Source organism: Oncorhynchus clarkii, chromosome 4 (genome assembly GCF_045791955.1).
Source record: "Oncorhynchus clarkii lewisi isolate Uvic-CL-2024 chromosome 4, UVic_Ocla_1.0, whole genome shotgun sequence".
Lineage (NCBI taxonomy): Eukaryota > Metazoa > Chordata > Actinopteri > Salmoniformes > Salmonidae > Oncorhynchus > Oncorhynchus clarkii.
The window spans coordinates 79386076-79407831 of NC_092150.1; the positions used below are offsets into that span (position 1 = coordinate 79386076).

The window sequence follows — 21756 nt, forward strand, 5'->3', positions numbered from 1 at the left end:
GTGGAAACAAAATAGCTCCATAACATCAAAAATCCCCCAAAAAGTAGGTATGGGTTTCTTTTCTGCTCATGCATTCTCATTTCGATGCCAAACCCACCACTGGTGTGCGTGGCCAAAAATATATTTTTTCATGTCATCTGACCAAAGCATCGGTTCCGATCCAAGTGCCAGTGCCGTTTAGGAAATTCCAGGTGTTTACATTTGTTGGATGTGGCGCAGCGGTCTAAGGCACTGAATCTCAGTGCTAGAGGGGTCACTACAAACCCTGGTTCAGCGGTCTAAGGCACTGCATCTCAGTGCTAGAGGGGTCACTACAGACCCTGTTTCAGCGGTCTAAGGCACTGCATCTCAGTGCTAGAGGGGTCACTACAAACCTGGTTCAGCGGTCTAAGGCACTGCATCTCAGTGCTAGAGAGGTCACTACAGACCCTGTTTCAGCATTCTAAGGCACTGCATCTCAGTGCTAGAGGGGTCACTACAAACCCTGGTTCAGCGGTCTAAGGCACTGCATCTCAGTGCTAGAGGGGTCACTACAAACCCTGGTTCAGCGGTCTAAGGCACTGCATCTCAGTGCTAGAGGGGTCACTACAAACCCTGGTTCAGCGGTCAAAGGCACTGCATCTCAGTGCTAGAGGGGTCACTACAAACCCTGGTTCAGCGGTCTAAGGCACTGCATCTCAGTGCTAGAGGGGTCACTACAAACCCTGGTTCAGCGGTCTAAGGCACTGCATCTCAGTGCTAGAGGGGTCACTACAAACCCTGGTTCAGCGGTCTAAGGCATTGCATCTCAGTGCTAGAGGGGTCACTACAAACCCTGGTTCAGCGGTCTAAGGCACTGCATCTCAGTGCTAGAGGGGTCACTACAAACCCTGGTTCAGCGGTCTAAGGCACTGCATCTCAGTGCTAGAGGGGTCACTACAAACCCTGGTTCAGCGGTCTAAGGCACTGCATCTCAGTGCTAGAGGGGTCACTACAAACCCTGGTTCAGCGGTCTAAGGCACTGCATCTCAGTGCTAGAGGGGTAAGCAGAAGCAGAAAAGAAACCCACACCTATTGTAAAATATGGTGGTGATAAAATATAAGTTATGGCTATTTTCTAATGAGCTGTCCGTTATCAGGGGATATTAACTGGTAATTCATAGAGACATTGTGTGTGTTGGGTCATCATCACGTTGTTAAGCGAAAATGGGCTGTTATAATATTCACAGTACTATGTGCTTTTTTAACAATTATGAAACTGAGCATATCAGTTTTAATTCCAGGCTACTATGACCAGTACCTGCCACTACCAGGCTACTATGACCAGTACTTGCCACTACTAGGCTACTATGACCAGTACCTGCCACTACTATAATTCTCCATGTATTGCTCTTTTTTCTGTCTTGGTTTTTAACCAATGCATAGCCTCCATATCAGATAAGGACACGAAGGGAAAGGACCAGGTAAATGAGGGCTTAAAAGGAGACGTTTCACAGTCAGTCAGTCCAATTGTCCTGGCCCACTTCTTTCTATAGCTTTTACATTTTACGTTTAGGTTTTAGTCATTTAGCAGTCATTTATTAAATAAAAAAAATAAAAAAAATCATAAGTGTTTCATAACTGGATATATTCTCAGGGAGATGCAGTCTCTCTTCTCCCTCTCCCTCTCTTTCTCTCTCCCTCTACTCTCTATCTTACCCTCTCCATCTCTCTATTTATGTGTTGCTATCTCTGGCTCTCTCTATCTCTCTCTCCCTGCCCCTCTCTCTCCACTTCGGTAGGTCTTTCTTTCCCTCTCTACTGTCCTGACCCTCCTGACTGAACAGGAACAGTTACTGAACAGGGACAGGTACTGATCAGGGACAGGTGCTGAACAGGGACAGGTACTGAACAGGGACATTTACTGGACAGGGTAAGGTACTGGACAAGTGCTGAACAGGAACAGATACTGAACAGGGACAGGTACTGAACAGGGACAGTTGATGATCAGGGACCGGTACTGAACAGGGACAGGTACTGAACAGGAACAGGTACTGAGCAGGGACAAGTGATGAATAGGAACAGGTACTGAACAGGGACAGGTACTGATCAGGGACCGGTACTGAACAGGGACAGGTACTGGACAGGGTAAGGTACTGGACAGGTGTTGAACAGGGACATGTACTGAACAGGAACAGGTACTGAGCAGGGACAAGTGGTGAATAGGAACATGTACTGAACAGGGACAGGTACTGATCAGGGACCGGTACTGAACAGGGACAGATACTGGACAGGGTAAGGTACTGGACAGGTGTTGAACAGGGACAGGTACTGAACAGGGACATGTACTGGACAGGGTAAGGTACTGGACAGGGTAAGGTACTGGACAGGTGCTGAACAGGAACAGATACTGAACAGGGACAGGTACTGAACAGGGACAGGTACTGAACAGGGACAGGTACTGGAACAGGGACAGGTACTGAACAGGGACAGGTGATGAACAGGAACAGGTGATGAACAGGGACAGGTACTGAACAGGGACAGGTTATGAACAGGAACAGGTACTGAACAGGGACAGGTACTGAACAGGGACAGGTGATGAACAGGAACAGGTACTGAACAGGGACAGGTACTGGAACATGGACAGGTACTGGAACATGGACAGAAAAAGTACTGAACATGGACAGGTACTGATTAGGGACATGTGCTGAACAGGAACAGCCAGACAGTGCCAGGCTATATGGAGCAGCAGGGCCAGCCCTGTGAGGGAGTCACTTTGCATTTGTGCATGCTGCATCACAGTGTGCATTACATCCTGGCAGTGCCACACACCAAAGCAACATTTTCACAACAATTAGATCTGAAGTGATTAGTCTGGCAGTGGCACATCCCATTGTGTTGTATGTGTTTTGAGAGTTGAGCAGGGCTCCCCAACACCTCTACTCCTGCTATCAGATAGGGCAAGTGGAAGGTCTGCTCTAATGAATTAGCCTGGTCCCCTGGAAAACCCAACCAAACCACAACCTCCCATCTAGATTACAGAAACTCATCATATTCTACATAGTGTTTCTTTGTAGCCCATTAGCCTCTACCCTGTCCATCTGTGTATTGCTTATGGATGCACGATTTGAACCACAGCCTAAAGTAAGTCCAGGAATAGGGATATGGTTCAGTGTTAGGGTTGCAACAAAAAAGATCCAGGTTTGAAGGTTCTTGGAATTAAGGATGACATACAGAATCTTCCAATCAGGATTTCTGAAAAAACAGGGAATTTGGGGAATGTTTGTTTTATTCAGCACTCAACAAGAAGGGTTTCAGTTAACTATGTAGAAGTTAATAAATCCTCTTATCTTTTTTTAAATTGTCACCTATAATGACATACCCAAATCTAACTGCCTGTAGAAGAGGACCTGAAGCAAGGATATGCATATTCTTGATATCATTTGAAATAAAACACTTTGAAGTTTGTGGAAATGTGAAATGAATGTAGGAGAATATAACACATTAGATATGGTAAAAGATAATAAAAATAATGTATTTTTCATTGTTGTACCATCATCTTTGAAATGCAAGAGAAAGCACATAATGTATTATTCCAGATGCAATTTAGATTTTGGCCACTAGATGGCAGCAGTGTATACAAAAGTTTTAGACTGATCCAATGACCCATTGCATATATGTTGAAAATGTTGTATCAAGACTGCCCAAATGTGCCTAATTAGTTTATTAATACATTTTCACATTCATAATTGTGCACTCTCCTCAAACAATAGCATGGCATTCTTTCACTGTAATCGCTACTGCAAATTTGACAGTGCAGTTAGATTAAAAATAATTGAAGCTTTCTGCCCATATCAGATATGTCTTTGTCCTGGGATTTTTTTGTTTGTTACTGTTCCCAGTGTAGTTAAGAACTTTTAAATTTAGGGACATCATCCTCCCTAAAACAGATGAACAAATGAATGATTTATTGACGATGATGTCCTTGAAATGTGATGTGATAATAAAAATTCTGGAAATATATGCTAAGACCATAGCTTGCTTTGTATGTTTCTATGTTTTGGTTGGTCAGGGTGTGATCTGAGTGGGCATTCTATGTTGGATGTCTTGTTTGTCTATTTCTATGTCTGGCCTGATATGGTTCTCAATCAGAGGCAGGTGTTAGTCATTGTCTCTGATTGGGAACCATATTTAGGTAGCCTGGGTTTCACTGTGTTTGTGGGTGATTGTTCCTGTCTCTGTGTTTGCACCAGATAGGACTGTTTAGGTTTTCACATTTCATTGTTTTGTAGTTTATTCATGTATAGTTTTCCTTTATTAAACAAACATGAATCATCACCACGCTGCGTTTTGGTCCGCCTCTACTTCACCACAAGAAAGCCGTTACAGTATGACTAGGCCAGGGATTGAATTCACAACCTTCTAACCTCAGGGCGGACGCTCTAACCACAAGACCACTGAGTCGGTAGCGTAGTGGTAAAAACATGTGTAAACTCACCGGTTGCGGTGAAAAAAGTAACACTCCCAATACTTTTAATTAATTTTTCTGCAAAAGGTGGGTAAACTGTTTACCCTCCACTACACCACTGACTGTGAGCTTAGAGGGAGGAACACTCAAGGTGTGCATCCCAATTGGCACCCTATTCCCTTTGTAGTGCACTACTTTTGACAAGACCTAGTGGGTAGCCATTTCAGACCAACCTTTTGTTCCGGGGACCACCAAACCACCATTCGCGGAGTGGTAGCATTTTTTTACATAAAATATCTTAGCTGTCAATTTAAGAGTCAGTTTTATCAGTGTATTTAACAGATTAAAGGCCTTTTGTAGTGTAAAATTGCTTACAATATCATATATACCCCCAACATGTAACGACAGATTCTCTTCTTCGTCTGAAGAGGTGTAGCAAGGATCGGACCAAAACACAGCATGGTAAGTGTCCATGTTTTAATAGTATAAACTGAACACGACAGAATACAAAATAGCAAAGTGAATATAAACTAAACAGTCCCGTGTGGCACAAACACTGACACAGGAAACAAACACCCACAGACCAACAGTGAAACCCAGGCTACCTAAATATGGTTCTCAATCAGGGACAACGATAAACAGCTGCCTCTGATTGGAGAACCATATCAGGCCAAATACAGAAATAGAATAAACATAGAAACAAACACAGACTGCCCACCCCAACTCACGCCCTGACCAGACTAAATAAAGACAAAACAAAGTAAATAAAGGTCAGAATGTGACAGTACACCCCCCCCCCCATCTGTCCGCGGTGGCGGTTCTGGCGTGGGACGTGGACCCCACTTCACCATAGTTCTAGTGCGCCTCGTCGCCCGCCTCCGTGGTCTCTTTAAAGCAGTGACCCTCGCCACAGACCTTGGACTAGGGACCCTAGAAATGGGTCCCGAATAGGCGGGAGACTCCGGCAGCGCAGAAGTGAAGGACGCCTCCGGCAGCGCCTGACAGGCGGGAGACTCCGGCAGCTCCGGAGTGAAGGGCTATTCTGGCATAGCCTGGCTGACTGACGGCTCTGGCAGATCCTGGCTGGCTGGTGACTCTGGCAGCTCCTGGCTGGCTGGCGGCTCTGGCGGCTCCTGGCTGGCTGGCGGCTCTGGCGGCTCCTGGCTGGCTGGCGGCTCTGGCGGCTCCTGGCTGGCGGCTCTGGACAGACGGGAGACTCTAGCAGCTCCGGACAGACGGGAGACTCTAGCAGCTCCGGACAGACGGGAGACTCCAGCAGCGCTGGAGTGAAGGACGCCTCCGGCAGCGCCTGACAGGCGGGAGACTCCGGCAGCTCCGGAGTGAAGGGCTATTCTGGCATAGCCTGGCTGACTGACGGCTCTGGCAGATCCTGGCTGGCTGGTGACTCTGGCAGCTCCTGGCTGGCTGGCGGCTCTGGCGGCTCCTGGCTGGCTGGCGGCTCCTGGCTGGCTGGCGGCTCCTGGCTGGCTGGCGGCTCTGGGGGCTCCTGGCTGGCTGGCTGGTGGCTCTGGACAGACGGGAGACTCTAGCAGCTCCGGACAGACGGGAGACTCTAGCAGCTATAAACGAAACAGTCCCGTGTGGCACAAACACTGACACAGGAAACAAACACCCACAAACCAACAGTGAAACCCAGGCTACCTAAATATGGTTCTCAATCAGGGACAATGATAAACAGCTGCCTCTGATTGAGAACCATATCAGGCCAAACACAGAAATAGAAAAAACATAGAAACACAAACATAGACTGCCCACCCCAACTCACACCCTGACCATACTGAAAAAAGACAAGACAAAGGAAATAAAGGTCAGAACGTGACACAACAGTTATTTTTTCTGGAGAAAAAAGTAGAATCAAAACAAAAAATATATCCTTAAGAAAAGTCAGACCACTGCTCTAAAGTAGAAAGGCTCTGTTTAAAGTTAATGGCTGGAAATGGCTGCCTTTTATTTATTATATTTTTTAACCTTTATTTAACCAGGCAAGTCAGTTAAGAACAAATTCTTATTTACAATGACGGCCTACCCCGGCCAAACCCGAACCCGGACAACGCTGGGCCAATTGTGCGCAGCCTGGAATCAAACCAGGGTCTGTAGTGATGCCTGAAGCACTGAGATGCAGTGCCTTAGACCGCTGCGCCACTTTGGAGCCCCGAGCCCTTTTGAGAGCTTAATCATGTTAAAACACCACAATGTTCCCTCTGATGAATGGAGGATTCTCCCTGCTCCCTCCTCTCCTCTCACTCCTCTTCTCCTTTTTCTATTCGCCTTGCCTCTCACCTCTCTCTCCCTCTCCCTGTCTCCTCTCCACTTTTCTCCTCTCCTCAGCTCTCCTCCTCCTCTTTCTCTCTCAGACTGACTACAAAGCTTAGGTCTGCATTGCAGTCCTCTGCTGGATCTCAACCATATGCTGCAGGGCTGGTATCATACACACTGAGCGTCAGACACACAATCAGAGTTGCATGCACACACACGGTACCGTTCCACCTATTCTATTCCAGTCTTTACAATGAACCCATCCTCCTATAGCTCCTCCCACCAGCCTCCTGTGTATCAAAGGTATAGCCAGCTACATGTGATATTGTCTTGAATGATTGATTAAGCTGTCTATAAGCCAGGGTTCACCTTCTAACTAATTCAAATGGGATCTCTTCTGTTTTCATTCTCTCTTTCAGTTTTTCCCGTACGGAGATGCATCAAAGTTTGCCCAGCATGCGTTCAGGACCTTTGATAAGAACGGAGACGGCACCATCGACTTCAGAGAGTTCATCTGTGCCCTGTCCATCACATCGCGAGGCAGCTTCGAACAGAAACTCAACTGGGCCTTCAACATGTACGACCTGGACGGAGACGGCAAGATCACACGGGTGGAGATGCTGGAGATTATCGAGGTAAAGTTCAGAGTTCAGCCCATAGAGATTAATCATGAATCATATGCTCAGTGCCAAATGGCACCCTATTCTGTAAGAGTAGTGCACTTTATAGGGAATAGTGTGCCATTTAGGCCATTCGTGTCATATTAGTGTTGAGATATTATTCATGGAAATTAGTGGCCAGGGTTTACTCTTTACTAGGGCTGGGACAATACCAATATCGCAATATGTTTTCCATGGCAAAAATAAAAACACGAAGTAGACCAAACTCTTTGGTCCTTTAAAAACCTGCTGTATGTAAAACATTGTGTTTCTATGGCTTAGAAAATAAATACATGTGACTGGAGGACAACAACATAAAGATGTTTGTTTCCAACATTCGGGCTGTTTTGTTTCTTTGCCAAGATACTAAGGAGTATCGTCCCGGCCCTACTCTTTACCTTCTGAATCTTTGACATTTCCTCCTCTAGCCCCAAATGCCCTCTTGTGTGCCTTGAATACTAATCAGGTTGGGTTTTTCAGAGAGTGTGTTTGACCTATAAATGTCTCTACTTAAGTAAACAATGACTGAACTATAATTTCCCCCCCTCTGTTAAGGCCATCTACAAGATGGTGGGGACTGTGATCATGATGAAGATGAACGAGGATGGCCTGACGCCCCAGCAGCGAGTGGACAAGATCTTCAGCAAGATGGACAAGAACAACGACGACCAGATATCACTGGACGAGTTCAAAGAGGCAGCAAAGAGCGACCCTTCCATTGTATTACTCCTGCAGTGTGACCTGCAGAAATAGAGGAGAGGGAGGATTGAGAACCACCACGGACTCCATTCAGTTTGCAGTATTTCCACTGAAAAAAAATATTGCTTGGACTACCTTTCAATGGATTTGCTTCTTGTGTTTGAAACACTTGTGTGCATGAGAATGTTAATTTGCTATAAAATATTTACATATACAAACACACCTACTGAGACACACCCCACGAAGATACACACGCATCACCACACACTCACTACATATTCACACCACGCACAAATATATTTAGAGATATATAAATATTATTTAAATTATTTAAAATCAACTGCCAAAATGTAAAGTGTGCAATGTATTTTCCATAGATACCGTCTCAATCCACTGGCGCTTTAGCATCAGTGATGTGCTATGTTGAATTACGCTACTACTTATTGTTCTGAGTTTACTGACACTAGCTATGTGTTTCATATATTGAGTAATGTCAACCAAACCAAATTCCTATGGTAACGTAACTGTTTCTGATAAACCATGTATCCATTCTTCTAAAAGATTAGATTTGGATAGATGAAGAGATGGATTAGTAGCCTATTCATCAAACACTTTTCCTTCCAAACGTGCTTGTACTGTTGGTGAAAAGTTCATTTGCATGCCTTTAGGTTTCGCCTTAAAGATAATCTCCTTAATTTTGCATTCTATTAGAATAATGAAGACAAAGCCTTATTAATGAAATGCAGTTAGTTAAACATAAAATATAATAATAATTTAATAGGAAAAATCATATTACCGTATAGATCCTTCTACAAGTATTGATGTATGGGATGTATTTTTTGTGTTTGGTCATGACATTATTTTTGACTGCCGTACCTGTGGGAGCATGAAACATGTAGATAATAATAATAGTTATGATGCTAAGAAATCCCTGTTGCATCTCTATTTAGGAATGAGGAGATATTGAATGTGGCATATTTAACAATGACAAAACCAATAGTCAACAAAAATATTTGTCTTAAAGAAATGAAATAAATTGAAATAAAAGCATCAGTATTGTCAGGGGAATTATACCCTGAGTCATAACCAATGAGAGGTTGTAATATAAAAAGCTATCTGAAAATGAATCTCAGCCCTTTAACAATGAAGAGGTTTTAAGTGTATTTTATCCTACCTACTATTGGTCCAATTAGTTTTAGTCCTATGTCATCACACCATTTCTTCAATGAAGATACAGGTTGCATATCAATGTGCTGAATTCGACAAAGTTCCTGTCATGAGTTTATTAATACCACTCATAGGTGTAAAGAAAAAAATAACTAAGGCCAGTATAACATTGTGTTAAACATCGATCAGTATAACCTCATACTGTTTTGTCTCTCTCAGTTAAAAAAATTAGTGTTTAAAAACAATGTCTTAAAGGAACTAGTGAATGCCATTCCTAATGAACCAAGCCAAGAGGACTAAACCCCTTAAGCCATGTGTTTTGGTAGGCTATACAGTTTGCCCAAAGTGTACCTAACAATACGCTGTTCTTTATTGTTAGAATTTTTCTACTTTTTTATTCCTCTCTCACATACTGAAGCATACAAACTGTACAGTAGCTTCTTCCTTTTCAGGTGCAGTGTATCCTATCATCCACGCAAGACACCAGCTTGGAAATAGCCTCGGACACCTAGCCTGGTCCCAGATTGGTTTGTGCGGGCTTACAACTCCTATTGGTTATTGTAACGGCACAACATAGGAGTTGGCAAGATGGCACAAACAGATCTGGGACCAGGCTGTAAGAGCCCAGCCTGACTGGATAATATTTAATAATTCCCCTGTACATATTAGTTTAAAGTAGACCCTGCTTGTATAAATCACTATTACAATTTAGTAACTAACTACCCATTTTGTTTCACATGGCATCTGCATATTTGGGAGGAGTTATGCTAATCGTATTCAAATTGACCTGCAATGCCAAGACCAAATCCACCACCTCAAGAGATTAGGCTGACTGTCATCTAAAACTTTCCATGAACATACTTGCCCAGAAATGTTTGTACTGAAAAAAACTATCAGATACCAAATGTAAACAATGGCAACCATGTAAACTAAATGATTATGTTGTACATGTAGCATGTATTGTGTCCCTGATGACATGGCTGCGCTAGTCCTTGTGTTGTGATTTAAAATAATAAAATAACTCTATGGGCTGTTTTCTGAAGGTGTGAATTAGATTGCACAAAATGAAACTATACTAGATTGAGTTGAGGGGGGTTGTGATAGTATGCAGTACTGCATATAAAACCACAATCTGTATAGTTGTGTTCATATTAGAATAAGCAGGCAAACCAACGGTAGAGATTGTCTTCTTGAGGATGTCTTGGGTATAGATCTACCACAATCCAGAACATCTCCACTCTAAATGCGAGTTGAACTGGCCCAGTGACAAATATGGTCTTGGCCATGATACAAAGCTATGTGAAAAGAAAGCAGGCTGACTAAACTGTGCAATACTGACTGAAAAGAGCCCTGGTTGAGGATAGTGTGAAAGACCCTGTGCATTGCGTATGTAGAATTACATTAGAGCTGCTGGCAGTCGTGTGTGTGCCTGTCTAGGAGTGACCTCTACTTTGACCTGGGCTGGAACCTACCTACCTACTACTGTTGACCTTTATGGGTTCAGGAAGAGGACAGTGCTATGACAGAAGTGCATTCATGCAAGATGTATGGCCAGCATCTTTTATACAAGGACCATTTATTTGACAGAAAATAGCTATTTATTTGACAGAATCTAAAAACGCAAGTGAATTTGTATGAATTACCATTTTTTTCTGAATATGTTTACATCAAACTGCAGAAGATGTTTTCCAGAGATTGTATGCGTTCAAAATGCACACCAAAGAGACATACCAAAACTGAAATTAAACAAAGACTGTCAAAGCCTGTAAAATGCAACCACTATCACATAGCAATCAGTAGAAAAACACCCCCCCCCAAAAAAATGCACCCTAATATACTTGATAACCAAGATAGTAACCAATTACAAAACACAAATCAGTTAACTTTATCAATTGGACAAATTAAGATGTACAAATTATTTAGAATTAAAAAAATAAACAAAATAAAATAAAAAGCTTTTCAGGAGACAAGAGTCCTACAAGCAAACATTATTGGCTTACAACAAGCAAGAGGTGAATTTGTACAGATGTCTAAATGCACATTCTGTGCCAAAGGGGGAAGAGGGGAGACTATTTTGGGGGATCTGTGTTTATGCCATATTTCTCCTTCAGAAGCTTCAGCTGCTCCTCTTTCTTCTTGGTGTCCATCTTCTGGAAAGCCTGTGAGAAACAGTGGAATGAAAATCATGAGTTATGCATGTTTAAGTGCAAAACTTTACAGTGTTTACATGTGACACCCAGACACATTTACCTCACATTAGTGCCTTAAAAGTTAGTCAGTGATTTACAAAGTACACAAAAATATCAGGCCGACTTCCGCAACAACTAAGAGTGCGAAGCGCAAGGCTAAACTTCTTCGCCGTTTTGGTCTAGCAGCTATCACACGTTGCAGCAGAGTGAGGCACATCAGTGTACATGTGCAGATCCTCTGTGTCGTCTTGCGTCACGCTCGTCTGCGATATCTGTGGTTCATCCAGTTGCTCGCAGCAGCATAATATTGCAGACTCTCAGTTCAATAAAAATAAGCAGTTTGACTCTTCATCCAGACACCTACAAATGTAATATACCAGCATTGACTAATGCCAACACCAGTGCTCAACAACCCTGTTCGTGGAGTTACCCTCAAGTGTGTTTTCGCTGTATCTAACCTGACTCAACTTATCAACCAGATAATTATTACAACCAGCTGCGCTCAATTAGGGTTGAAGTGAAAACCAACAGGACAGTAGCTCTCCAGGAACAGGGTTGGAGTGAAAACCTACAGGACAGTAGCTCTCCAGGAACAGGGTTGGAGTGAAAACCAACAGGACGGTAGCTCTCCAGGAACAGGGTTGGAGAACCCTGGCCTACAATGTTTGTTCAGTATGGTATTTTCTCCATATGCAAAACTATGAAAGTTACTAGTCCTGTTGAGAAAATATATCAACAATGGTTAGAGGAGACTTTGTCAGGTCCTTGATTGATGAGATTATAGGCCTACGTACCCTGTTTGCATTGTAGTACAAAACTACAAGATATCTGTTGCAGACGTTGAATCCAGAAAGGTGATCGCAGGCATTCTTGGCATCAAAGATGTCCTCGTAGACCACATAAGCTGTCCCTCTTGATTCCGGTGTGTTTCCACTGAAAGACAGTGCATAAGAATACATACATTTAGATAAGACAATGATGAGACTTTGTGGTTGAATAGCTGCCACAGTTCTGCAGACTAGCCTACACACAAGGAGATGATACATGAACTAGCAAACAGCAGGGACCTGAGGACACCATCCAACCTGGAACTGAGCTCCCAGGCTTGAAAGGACAGACCAGATACAAATTCAATTAGCACTAAGGTGTAAAGTAAAAGGGCTTTTGACCCAACAAGTGTCAGGAGTTTTTGAAGTGTCCTCTGAAGCCCCTTCCTACTGTTCAAAGACCATTCACTGGCATTTTCTACAAGAAATCTGCCTTCAGAAATAAAAGCTTATTCCAAGTGGGTGTGACACCTGCTCCCATTGCCTGCTGCACTGCTGCTTGGATTCCACCTGGCAATTTGTTCACTGTCTGCCCTGGCCTGTCTCCCCCTGTCTGGTACAGACTCACCCCTCTCTCCCGTGCTTTCGCTCGCCCCCAGCACACAAGCACTGTTGGGGCGAGTGACTCTGAACTTACAATGGCTAGCCCCAAGTCGTTATATATTTAATTTTTTTCTTGTGCATTTTGCCTCATAAATCCTGCATACTTTGTTGACTACAAACTTTCTTCACCCAACCGTGGGACAGACTGTTTGTCCCCACACTCGGGACTCTGACTCTATTGGTTACATAGACTTTTGGCCTCCCATCCTATTCTAACCATCTCTCACTGGCTTTGTATTCATGTTACCTGATGAAATTGCTGTACAATATGATCTTGTTGCCATCTGATGCACATTCAGATGTCAAATCAACACTGCAGAGCTCTCCCTGTCCTCTGCCGTGCCTTGATAGTATTACTGCTGATGATATCTGGAAATGTGCATGTACACCCTGGCCCATCTACTGTTGCTAGCCCCAATTCTGACTTGTGCTCTGATATCTGCTTCACTGATTTCTGCTCTCGAAAAAACATGGGTTTTCTGCATGTTAACACTAGAAGCTTATTATCTAAAATGGATCCATTGAAAGTGTGGATTCACAGCTCCAATCCAGATGTGTTGGTCATTACTGAGACGTGTTTAAGGAAGAGTGTTTTGAATACTGATGTTAACCTTTCTGGCTATAACCTTTTTCGGCAAGACAGATCTTCCAAAGGTGGGTGAGTGGCAATCTTTACCAAGGATGACCTTCAGTGCTCGGTTGTCTCCACCAAGTCTGTCCCCAAACAACTTAGCTGGTTTTAAAGAATTAAACTTTCAAATAGCTCTTTGTTGACTGTTGCTGGGTGCTATCGTCTTCCATCAGCACCTGTCTGTATCCTACCTGCCCTAAGCTCTCTCCTGGCCCCTTACACAAAGTCTGAATTTGTCCTGCTAGGTGACCTAAACTGGGACATGCTTAAACCACCTGACCAAGTCCTAAAGCAATGGCACTCCCTAAATCTTTCTCAGATTATCACCAATCCCACAAGGTATGACTCCAAACACCCAGAAAAGGCTACTCTCCTCGATGTTATCCTCACAAATAATCCTGATAGGTATCAGTCTGGTGTTTTCTGCAATGACCTTAGTGTAGTGACTACTGTTTTACAGCCTGTGTTCGTAATGGCTGCTCAGTGAAACGCCCTTTCCTGATTTGTCATAGATGCTTGCTAAAAAACTAATGAGCAAGCCTTCCTTCATGACCTGGCCTCTAAAATGGTAAAGAATCAGCTTGATCACCTCTGTCAAAGATGCTTGGAACTCCTTTTTTTATATTTTCAGTGGTATTGTTAACAAATTCAGTGGTATTGTTAACAAACACACCCCCATAAAAAAACACCCCCATAAAAAAAAAACAGGTTCAGCCCCTGGTTCGACCGTGATCTGTCAGAGTTACTCCACCTCAAGAATTGCATTTGGCGAAAGGCTCGGCACACGCATACTCAGGCTGACTGGCTCTCGTTCAGGCAATTGAGAAATAAGTGCACTCAGGCTATCCGGAAGGCCAAAGTTAGTTACTTTAAGGAGCAGTTCTCTCCTTGTTGGTCTAACCCCAAGAAGTTCTAGAAAACAGTTAAAGACCTGGAGAATACACCCTCCTCACAGTTGCCCATGTCCCTTAAAGTTGATGTGGTTGTTACTGACAAGAAGCACATGGCTGAGCTCTAATCACCACTTCATTAAGTCAAATAGAAATCCTGACTCAGCCATGCCTCCTTGCCCGTCCAACATTTCCTCATCTCCCACCCCTCCTAACGCGACTATCCCCAATGCTTCTCCCTCTTTTTCCCCTGCCCCGCTACAACATTTCTCCCTGCAGACAGTCACTGAGTCAGAGCTCCTAATGAAGCTCCTTAAACTTGACCCCAAAAAACAATCTAGGTCAGATGGTTTAGACCATTTCTTTTTTAAGGTTGATGACCTTATGTCAAACGCCTGTCCGTCCTTTCTGGGGAGTTTCCCATTGCTTGGAAGGCAGCCACAGTTTGTCCTTTATTTAAAGGGGAGATCAAGCTGATCCTAACTGTTATAGGCCCATTTCTCTTTTGCCCCATTTATCAAAAGTGTTGGAAAAACTTTTCAAAAATCAACTGACTGGCTTCCTTGATGTCTATAGTATTCTCTCGGGTATGCAATATGGTTTCCGCTCAGGTTATGGATGTGTCACTGCAACCTTAATAAAGGTCCTTAATGATGTCACGATTGCCCTTGATACTAAGCAACATTGTGCTGCTATTTCTATTGACTTGGCCAAAGCTTTTGATACGGTAGACCATTCCATTCTTGTGGGCCGACTAAGGAGTATTGGTGTCTCTGAGGTGTCTTTGGCCTGGTTTGCTAACTACCTCTCTCAAAGAGGGCAGTGTATAAAGTCAGAAAATCTGCTGTCTCAGGCACTGCCTGTCACCTAGGGGGTACTCCAAGGCTCAATCCTAGGCCCCACGCTCCTCTCAATTTACATCAACATAGCTCAGGCAGTAGGAAGCTCTCCTCCATTTATATGCAGATAGTCTATTACTCAGCTGGCTCCTCCCCGGGTTTTGTATTAAATGCTCTACAACAAAGCTTACTTAGTGTCCAACAAGCTTTCTCTACCCTTAGAACGTCTTAGGGCTGAAATCCCGTTAACAGGATCGATATGACAACAGCCAGTGAAAGTGCAGGGCAACAAATTCAAAACAGAAATCTCATAATTAAAATTCCTCAAACCTACAAGTATCTTATACCATTTTAAAGGTCATCTTGTTGTTAATCCCACCACAGTGTCCGATTTCAAAAAGGCGTTTACAGCTAAAGCACCACAAACAAACGATTATGTTAGGTCAGAGCCAAGCCACAGAAAAACAACACAGTACGGTGCTCAGAGATCAAATACATACAGTGCCTTGCGAAAGTATTCGGCCCCCTTGAACTTTGCGAACTTTTGCCACATTTCAGGCTTCAAACATAAAGATATAAAACTGTATTTTTTTGTGAAGAATCAACAACAAGTGGGACACAATCATGAAGTGGAACAACATTTATTGGATATTTCAAACTTTTTTAACAAATCAAAAACTGAAAAATTGGGCGTGCAAAATTATTCAGCCCCCTTAAGTTAATACTTTGTAGCGCCACCTTTTGCTGCGATTACAGCTGTAAGTCGCTTGGGGTATGTCTCTATCAGTTTTGCACATCGAGAGACTGAATTTTTTCCCCATTCCTCCTTGCAAAACAGATTGAGCTCAGTGAGGTTGGATGGAGAGCATTTGTGAACAGCAGTTTTCAGTTTTTTCCACAGATTCTCGATTGGATTCAGGTCTGGACTTTGACTTGGCCATTCTAACACCTGGATATGTTTATTTTTGAACCATTCCATTGTAGATTTTGCTTTATGTTTTGGATCATTGTCTTGTTGGAAGACAAATCTCCGTCCCAGTCTCAGGTCTTTTGCAGACTCCATCAGGTTTTCTTCCAGAATGGTCCTGTATTTGGCTCCATCCATCTTCCCATCAATTTTAACCATCTTCCCTGTCCCTGCTGAAGAAAAGCAGGCCCAAACCATGACGCTGCCACCACCATGTTTGACAGTGGGGATGGTGTGTTCAGCTGTGTTGCTTTTACGCCAAACATAACATTTTGCATTGTTGCCAAAAAGTTCAATTTTGGTTTCATCTGACCAGAGCACCTTCTTCCACATGTTTGGTGTGTCTCCCAGGTGGCTTGTGGCAAACTTTAAACAACACTTTTTATGGATATCTTTAAGAAATGGCTTTCTTCTTGCCACTCTTCCATAAAGGCCAGATTTGTGCAATATACGACTGATTGTTGTCCTATGGACAGAGTCTCCCACCTCAGCTGTAGATCTCTGCAGTTCATCCAGAGTGATCATGAGCCTCTTGGCTGCATCTCTAATCAGTCTTCTCCTTGTATGAGCTGAAAGTTTAGAGGGACGGCCAGGTCTTGGTAGATTTGCAGTGGTCTGATACTCCTTCCATTTCAATATTATCGCTTGCACAGTGCTCCTTGGGATGTTTAAAGCTTGGGAAATATTTTTGTTTCCAAATCCGGCTTTAAACTTCTTCACAACAGTATCTCGGACCTGCCTGGTGTGTTCCTTGTTCTTCATGATGCTCTCTGTGCTTTTAACGGACCTCTGAGACTATCACAGTGCAGGTGCATTTATACGGAGACTTGATTACACACAGGTGGATTGTATTTATCATCATTAGTCATTTAGGTCAACATTGGATCATTCAGAGATCCTCACTGAACTTCTGGAGAGAGTTTGCTGCACTGAAAGTAAAGGGGCTGAATAATTTTGCACGCCCAATTTTTCAGTTTTTGATTTGTTAAAAAAGTTTGAAATATCCAATAAATGTCGTTCCACTTCATGATTGTGTCCCACTTGTTGTTGATTCTTCACAAAAAAATACAGTTTTATATCTTTATGTTTGAAGCCTGAAATGTGGCAAAAGGTCGCAAAGTTCAAGGGGGCCGAATACTTTCGCAAGGCACTGTATATCCACCATGTTGGAGTCAACAGAAGTCAGAAATAACATTATAAATATTAACTTACCTTTGATGATCTTCATCAGAATGCATTACCAGGAATCCCAGTTCCACAACAAATGTTTGATTTGTTTGATAATGTCCATCATTTATGTCCAAATAGCTACTTTTGTTAGCGTGTTTGGTAAACAAATCAAAACTAACAATGCGCGTTCACTAGTTGCAAACAACATGTCAAAAAGTTCCATTACAGTCTGTAGAAACTTGTCAAACGATGTATGGAATCAATCTTTAGGATGTTTTTAACATAAATCTTCAATAACATTCCAACCGGAGAATTCCTTTGTCTTCAGAAAAGCAAAGGAACGGGAGATACCTCATGTGAAATGCACGTGACTGCTGACAGACCTCTGACTCATTCCCCTCTCATTCAGCCCCCTTTATAGTAGAAGCATCAAACAAGTTTCTGAAGACGGTTGACATCTAGTGGAAGCCTTAGGAAGTGCAACATGACAAATATCCCAGTGTATCTTCGATAGAGGCCGAGTTGAAAATCGACCAACCTTAGATTTCCCACTGCCTGGTTGGATTTTTTCTCAGGTTTTTGCCTGCCATATGAGTTCTGTTATACTCACAGACATCATTCAAACAGTTTTAGAAACTTCAGAGTGTTTTCTATCCAAATATACTAATAATATTCATATATTAGCAACTGGGACTGAGGAGCAGGCAGTTTACTCTGGGCACCTTATTCATCCAAGCTACTCAATACTGCCCCCCAGCCATAAGAAGTTCTTGACCACCTCCAAAACAAAGGTCATGTGGTTTGGTAAAAAGAATGCCCCTCTCCCCACAGGTGTTATTACTACATCTGAGGGTTCAGAGTTTGAGGTAGTCACTGCATACAAGTACTTGGGAGTATGGCCAAACAGTATACTGTCCTTCTCTCTGCACATATCAAAGCTGCAGGCTAAAGTTAAATCTAGACTTGAAAGAGGAGCGTAATCGCTCACCCCAGCTGCCATCCTACCCAAGCTAGATTACAGAGACATAATTTATAGATCCGCAGGTAAGGGTGCTCTCGTGCGGCAAGATGTTCTTTAACATTAGGCCATCAGATTTGCCACCAATGCTCCTTATAGGACATATCACTGCACTCTATACTCCTCTGTAAACTGGTCATCACTGTATACCCGTCGCAAGACTCACTGGTTGATGCTTATTTATAAAAACCCTCTTAGGGCTCACTCCACCCATCTAAGATTTCTACTGCAGCCCTCATTCAACACCCATTCTGCCAGTCACATTCCGATATCATAACCGCCATCGATAAGAGACATTACTATGCAGCTGTATTCATCGACCTGGCCAAGGCTTTTGACTCTGTCAATCACCACATTGTTATTGGCAGACTCAACAGCCTTGGTTTCTCAAATGATTGCCTCGCATGGTTCACCAACTACTTCTCTGATAGAGCTCAGTGTGTCAAATCGGAGGGCCTGTTGTCCGGACCTCTGGCAGTCTCTATGGGGGTGCCACAGGGTTAAATTCTCGGGCCGACTCTTCTCTGTATACCTCAATGATGTTGCTCTTGCTGCTGGCGATTCTCTAATCCACCTCTACGCAGACGACACCATTATGTATACTTCTGGCCCTTCTTTGGACACTGTGTTAACTAACCTCCAGACGAGCTTCAATGTCATAACTCTCCTTCAGTGGCCTCCAACTGCTCTTAAACGGAAATAAAACTAAATGCATGCTATTCAACCGATCATTGCCCGCACCTACCCGCCCATCCAGCATCACTACTCTGGACGGCTCTTACTTAGAATACGTGGATAACTACAAATACCTAGGTGTCTGGCTAGACTGTAAATTCTGCTTCCAGACTCACATTAAGCATCTCCAATCGAAAATGTAATCTAGAATCGGCTTCCTATTTCACAACAAAGCTTCCTTCACTCATGCTGCCAAACATACCGTCGTAAAACTGACCATCCTACCGATCCTTGACTTTGGCGATGTCATCTATAAAATAGCCTCCAACACTCTACTCAGCAAACTGGATATAGTCTATCACAGTGCCATCCGTTTTGTCACCAAAGCCCCATATACTACCCACCACTGTGAACTGTACATTCTCATTGGCTGGCCCTCGCTTCATACTCGTCGCCAAACTCACTGGCTACAGGTTATCTACAAGTCTCTGCTAGGTAAAGCCCCGCCCTATCTCAGCTCGCAGGTCATCATAGCAGCACACGCTCCAGCAGGTATATCTCACTGGTCACCCACAAAGCCAACTCCTCCTTTGGTCACCTTTCCTTCCAGTTCTCTGCTGCCACTGACTGGAACGAACTGCACAAATCACTGAAGCTGGAGATTCCCATCTCCCTCACTAGCTTTAAGAACCAGCTGTCAGAGCAGCTCACAGATCACTGCACCTGTTGATAGCCCATCTGTATACAGCCCATCTATCTACCTCATTCCCATACTGTATGTATTTATTTTGCTCCTTTTGCACCACAGTATCTCTACTTGCACATCCATCTTTTGAACATCTACCATTCCAGTGTTTAATTGCCATATTGTAATTACTTTTTTTCTACTGTATTATTGACTGTATGTTTTGTTCATTCCATGTGTAACTCTGTGTTGTTGTATGTGTCAAACTGCTATGCTTTATCTTGGCCAGGTCGCAGTTGCAAATGAGCACTTGTTCTCAACTAGCCTACCTGGTTAAATAAAGGTGAAATAAAAATAAAGGTCCCCAAAGCCCACACATCCCTGGGTCCCTCCTCTTTTCAGTTCACTGCAGCTAGCGACTGGAACGAGCTGCAACAAACACTCAAACTGGACAGTTTTATCTCAATCTCTTCATTCAAAGACTCAATCATGGACACTCTTACTGACAGTTGTGGCTGCTTTGTATGCTGTATTGTTGTCTCGATCTTCTTGACCTTTATGCTGTTGACTTTGCCCAATAATGTTTCGCTACCATGTTGTTTCGCTACCATGCTGTGTTGTCATGTGCTGCTGCCTTATTATGTTGTTGTCTTAGGTCTCTCTTTATGTAATGTCTCTCTCTTGTTGTGATGTGTGTTTTGTCCTATATTTACATTGAAATTATTTATTAAATCCCAGGCCCCCGTCCACACAGGAGGCCTTTTTTTGCCTTGTGGTAGGCCGTCATTGTAAATAAGAATTTGTTCTTAACTGACTTGCCTAGTTAAATCAAATAAACTATGTAAACTACATCACCCATGGTATATCTGAGCATTCCATCCAGATCAACAATCTTCCACTTACGTTCGAATCTGCCGTATTGGTCCATACTTCCCAAAGATGTCGTACATTTCCTCAGCTGTGATCTTGTATGGTAGATTTCTAATGTAGAGTATTCTGTTGACTTCAGGTGGTAATCGAATCTGCATAGAAAACAGCATTTGCAACGGATACGCTCAATTTACTTAACTAAATGACGTAAAATGAGTATAAACTGTGACAAGTTGCGTAAACAGTAACGTTTCATGATCAAGCTACTAAGTGATGTTAGTTACGCAGTTTAAAGCAAGTTAGATAGCGAACTTGAGTGAAAATAATGAACGTTAGATAACATTAACATTTCCCCCACAAAAAAAGCGTTTTAGTTGAATGTTTGATATTTACGTCTTAATATAATATGGCTAACGATAAAGCATAGCTTGTACATGTGTGAAATAGGACAAATACAAGCACCCATCAAATTATTATTAAATCGATCAAGCCAATCGCCTGTCTTTATCTTAGCGTAAGTGTCTAGTTAGCGAGCTAGCTTCGTTAGCCACCCAACTATCACGCTAACTATAAACTAAACCTGACGAGGTTGAATAGCTATAGCTATCATTTGAATCCAAAAACATGATACATGCCAACTTACATTAGCTCGTTTAGCTGCTTGCATAGCCATGCTTGTATATTTCGTGTACAAAATGTGCTAAGAAAAATATATTCGACAACACACGAACGCAGATATTTTTTTAACGTATTTCCGATTCCAGACGATACAGTTCCGGTTACGTCATTTCAGGATCAAGTGCTATTTAAATTAAATTATATTTCCGTCAGTAAAGTTTTCATAGACTGTATTTCTAAATATTAATTTGATATTTATCCTCAATTCTTACATTTTTTTTTAGATGTATTATTCATCCTCAGTCTGTGTTTGATGACTTAGTAATCCTCAGACCTGTGTTTGATGATTTAGTGGTCGTATGACGATCCTACCACCTGGTTTTGGCATAAAAACTACCCTTTTTGGCAGGGTAGGCATACACTGCACTCATGTGAAAAGTGAATTGAATTGTAGCAATCTTTTTTTTAACCTTTATTTAACTAGGAAAGTCAGTTAAAAACAAATTATTATTATAATGATGGCCTACCAAAATACAAAAGGCCTCC

General features: G+C 42.8%; 2 protein-coding genes across 2 annotated transcripts in view; one reads left to right on the top strand and one right to left on the bottom strand.

Moving 5' to 3' along the window:
- Positions 1-9088, top strand: part of LOC139407329 (visinin-like protein 1) — a 34169-nt gene extending 25081 nt beyond the window's left edge. The window contains exons 3-4 of the mRNA XM_071151033.1: positions 7123-7338; positions 7918-9088. Of these exons, the coding sequence (XP_071007134.1) occupies positions 7123-7338; positions 7918-8115 (414 nt within the window). The 3' untranslated portion in view covers positions 8116-9088. The remainder of the gene's footprint in view (positions 1-7122; positions 7339-7917) is intronic.
- A 179-nt stretch (positions 9089-9267) lies between these two features.
- LOC139407330 (splicing factor 3B subunit 6) lies at positions 9268-21373 on the bottom strand. Its single transcript, XM_071151034.1, has 4 exons — positions 21236-21373; positions 20626-20744; positions 12212-12350; positions 9268-11387 (listed from the first exon to the last, which is right to left on the bottom strand). The coding sequence occupies exons 1-4, from the start codon at positions 21263-21265 to the stop codon at positions 11298-11300; spliced, it is 378 nt and encodes a 125-aa protein (XP_071007135.1). The 5' UTR covers positions 21266-21373; the 3' UTR covers positions 9268-11297.
- Between the last annotated feature and the right edge of the window lie 383 nt (positions 21374-21756).

Coding starts and splice junctions, on each gene's coding strand:
- LOC139407330 (XM_071151034.1), bottom strand. CDS start 21,265: ATGGCTATGCAAGCAGCTAAACGAGCTAAT. Junction 20,745..21,235: donor AAGCAGCTAAACGAGCTAAT/GTAAGTTGGCAT, acceptor TTTTCTATGCAG/ATTCGATTACCACCTGAAGT. Junction 11,388..12,211: donor TGTACTACAATGCAAACAGG/GTACGTAGGCCT, acceptor TGTTTCTCACAG/GCTTTCCAGAAGATGGACAC.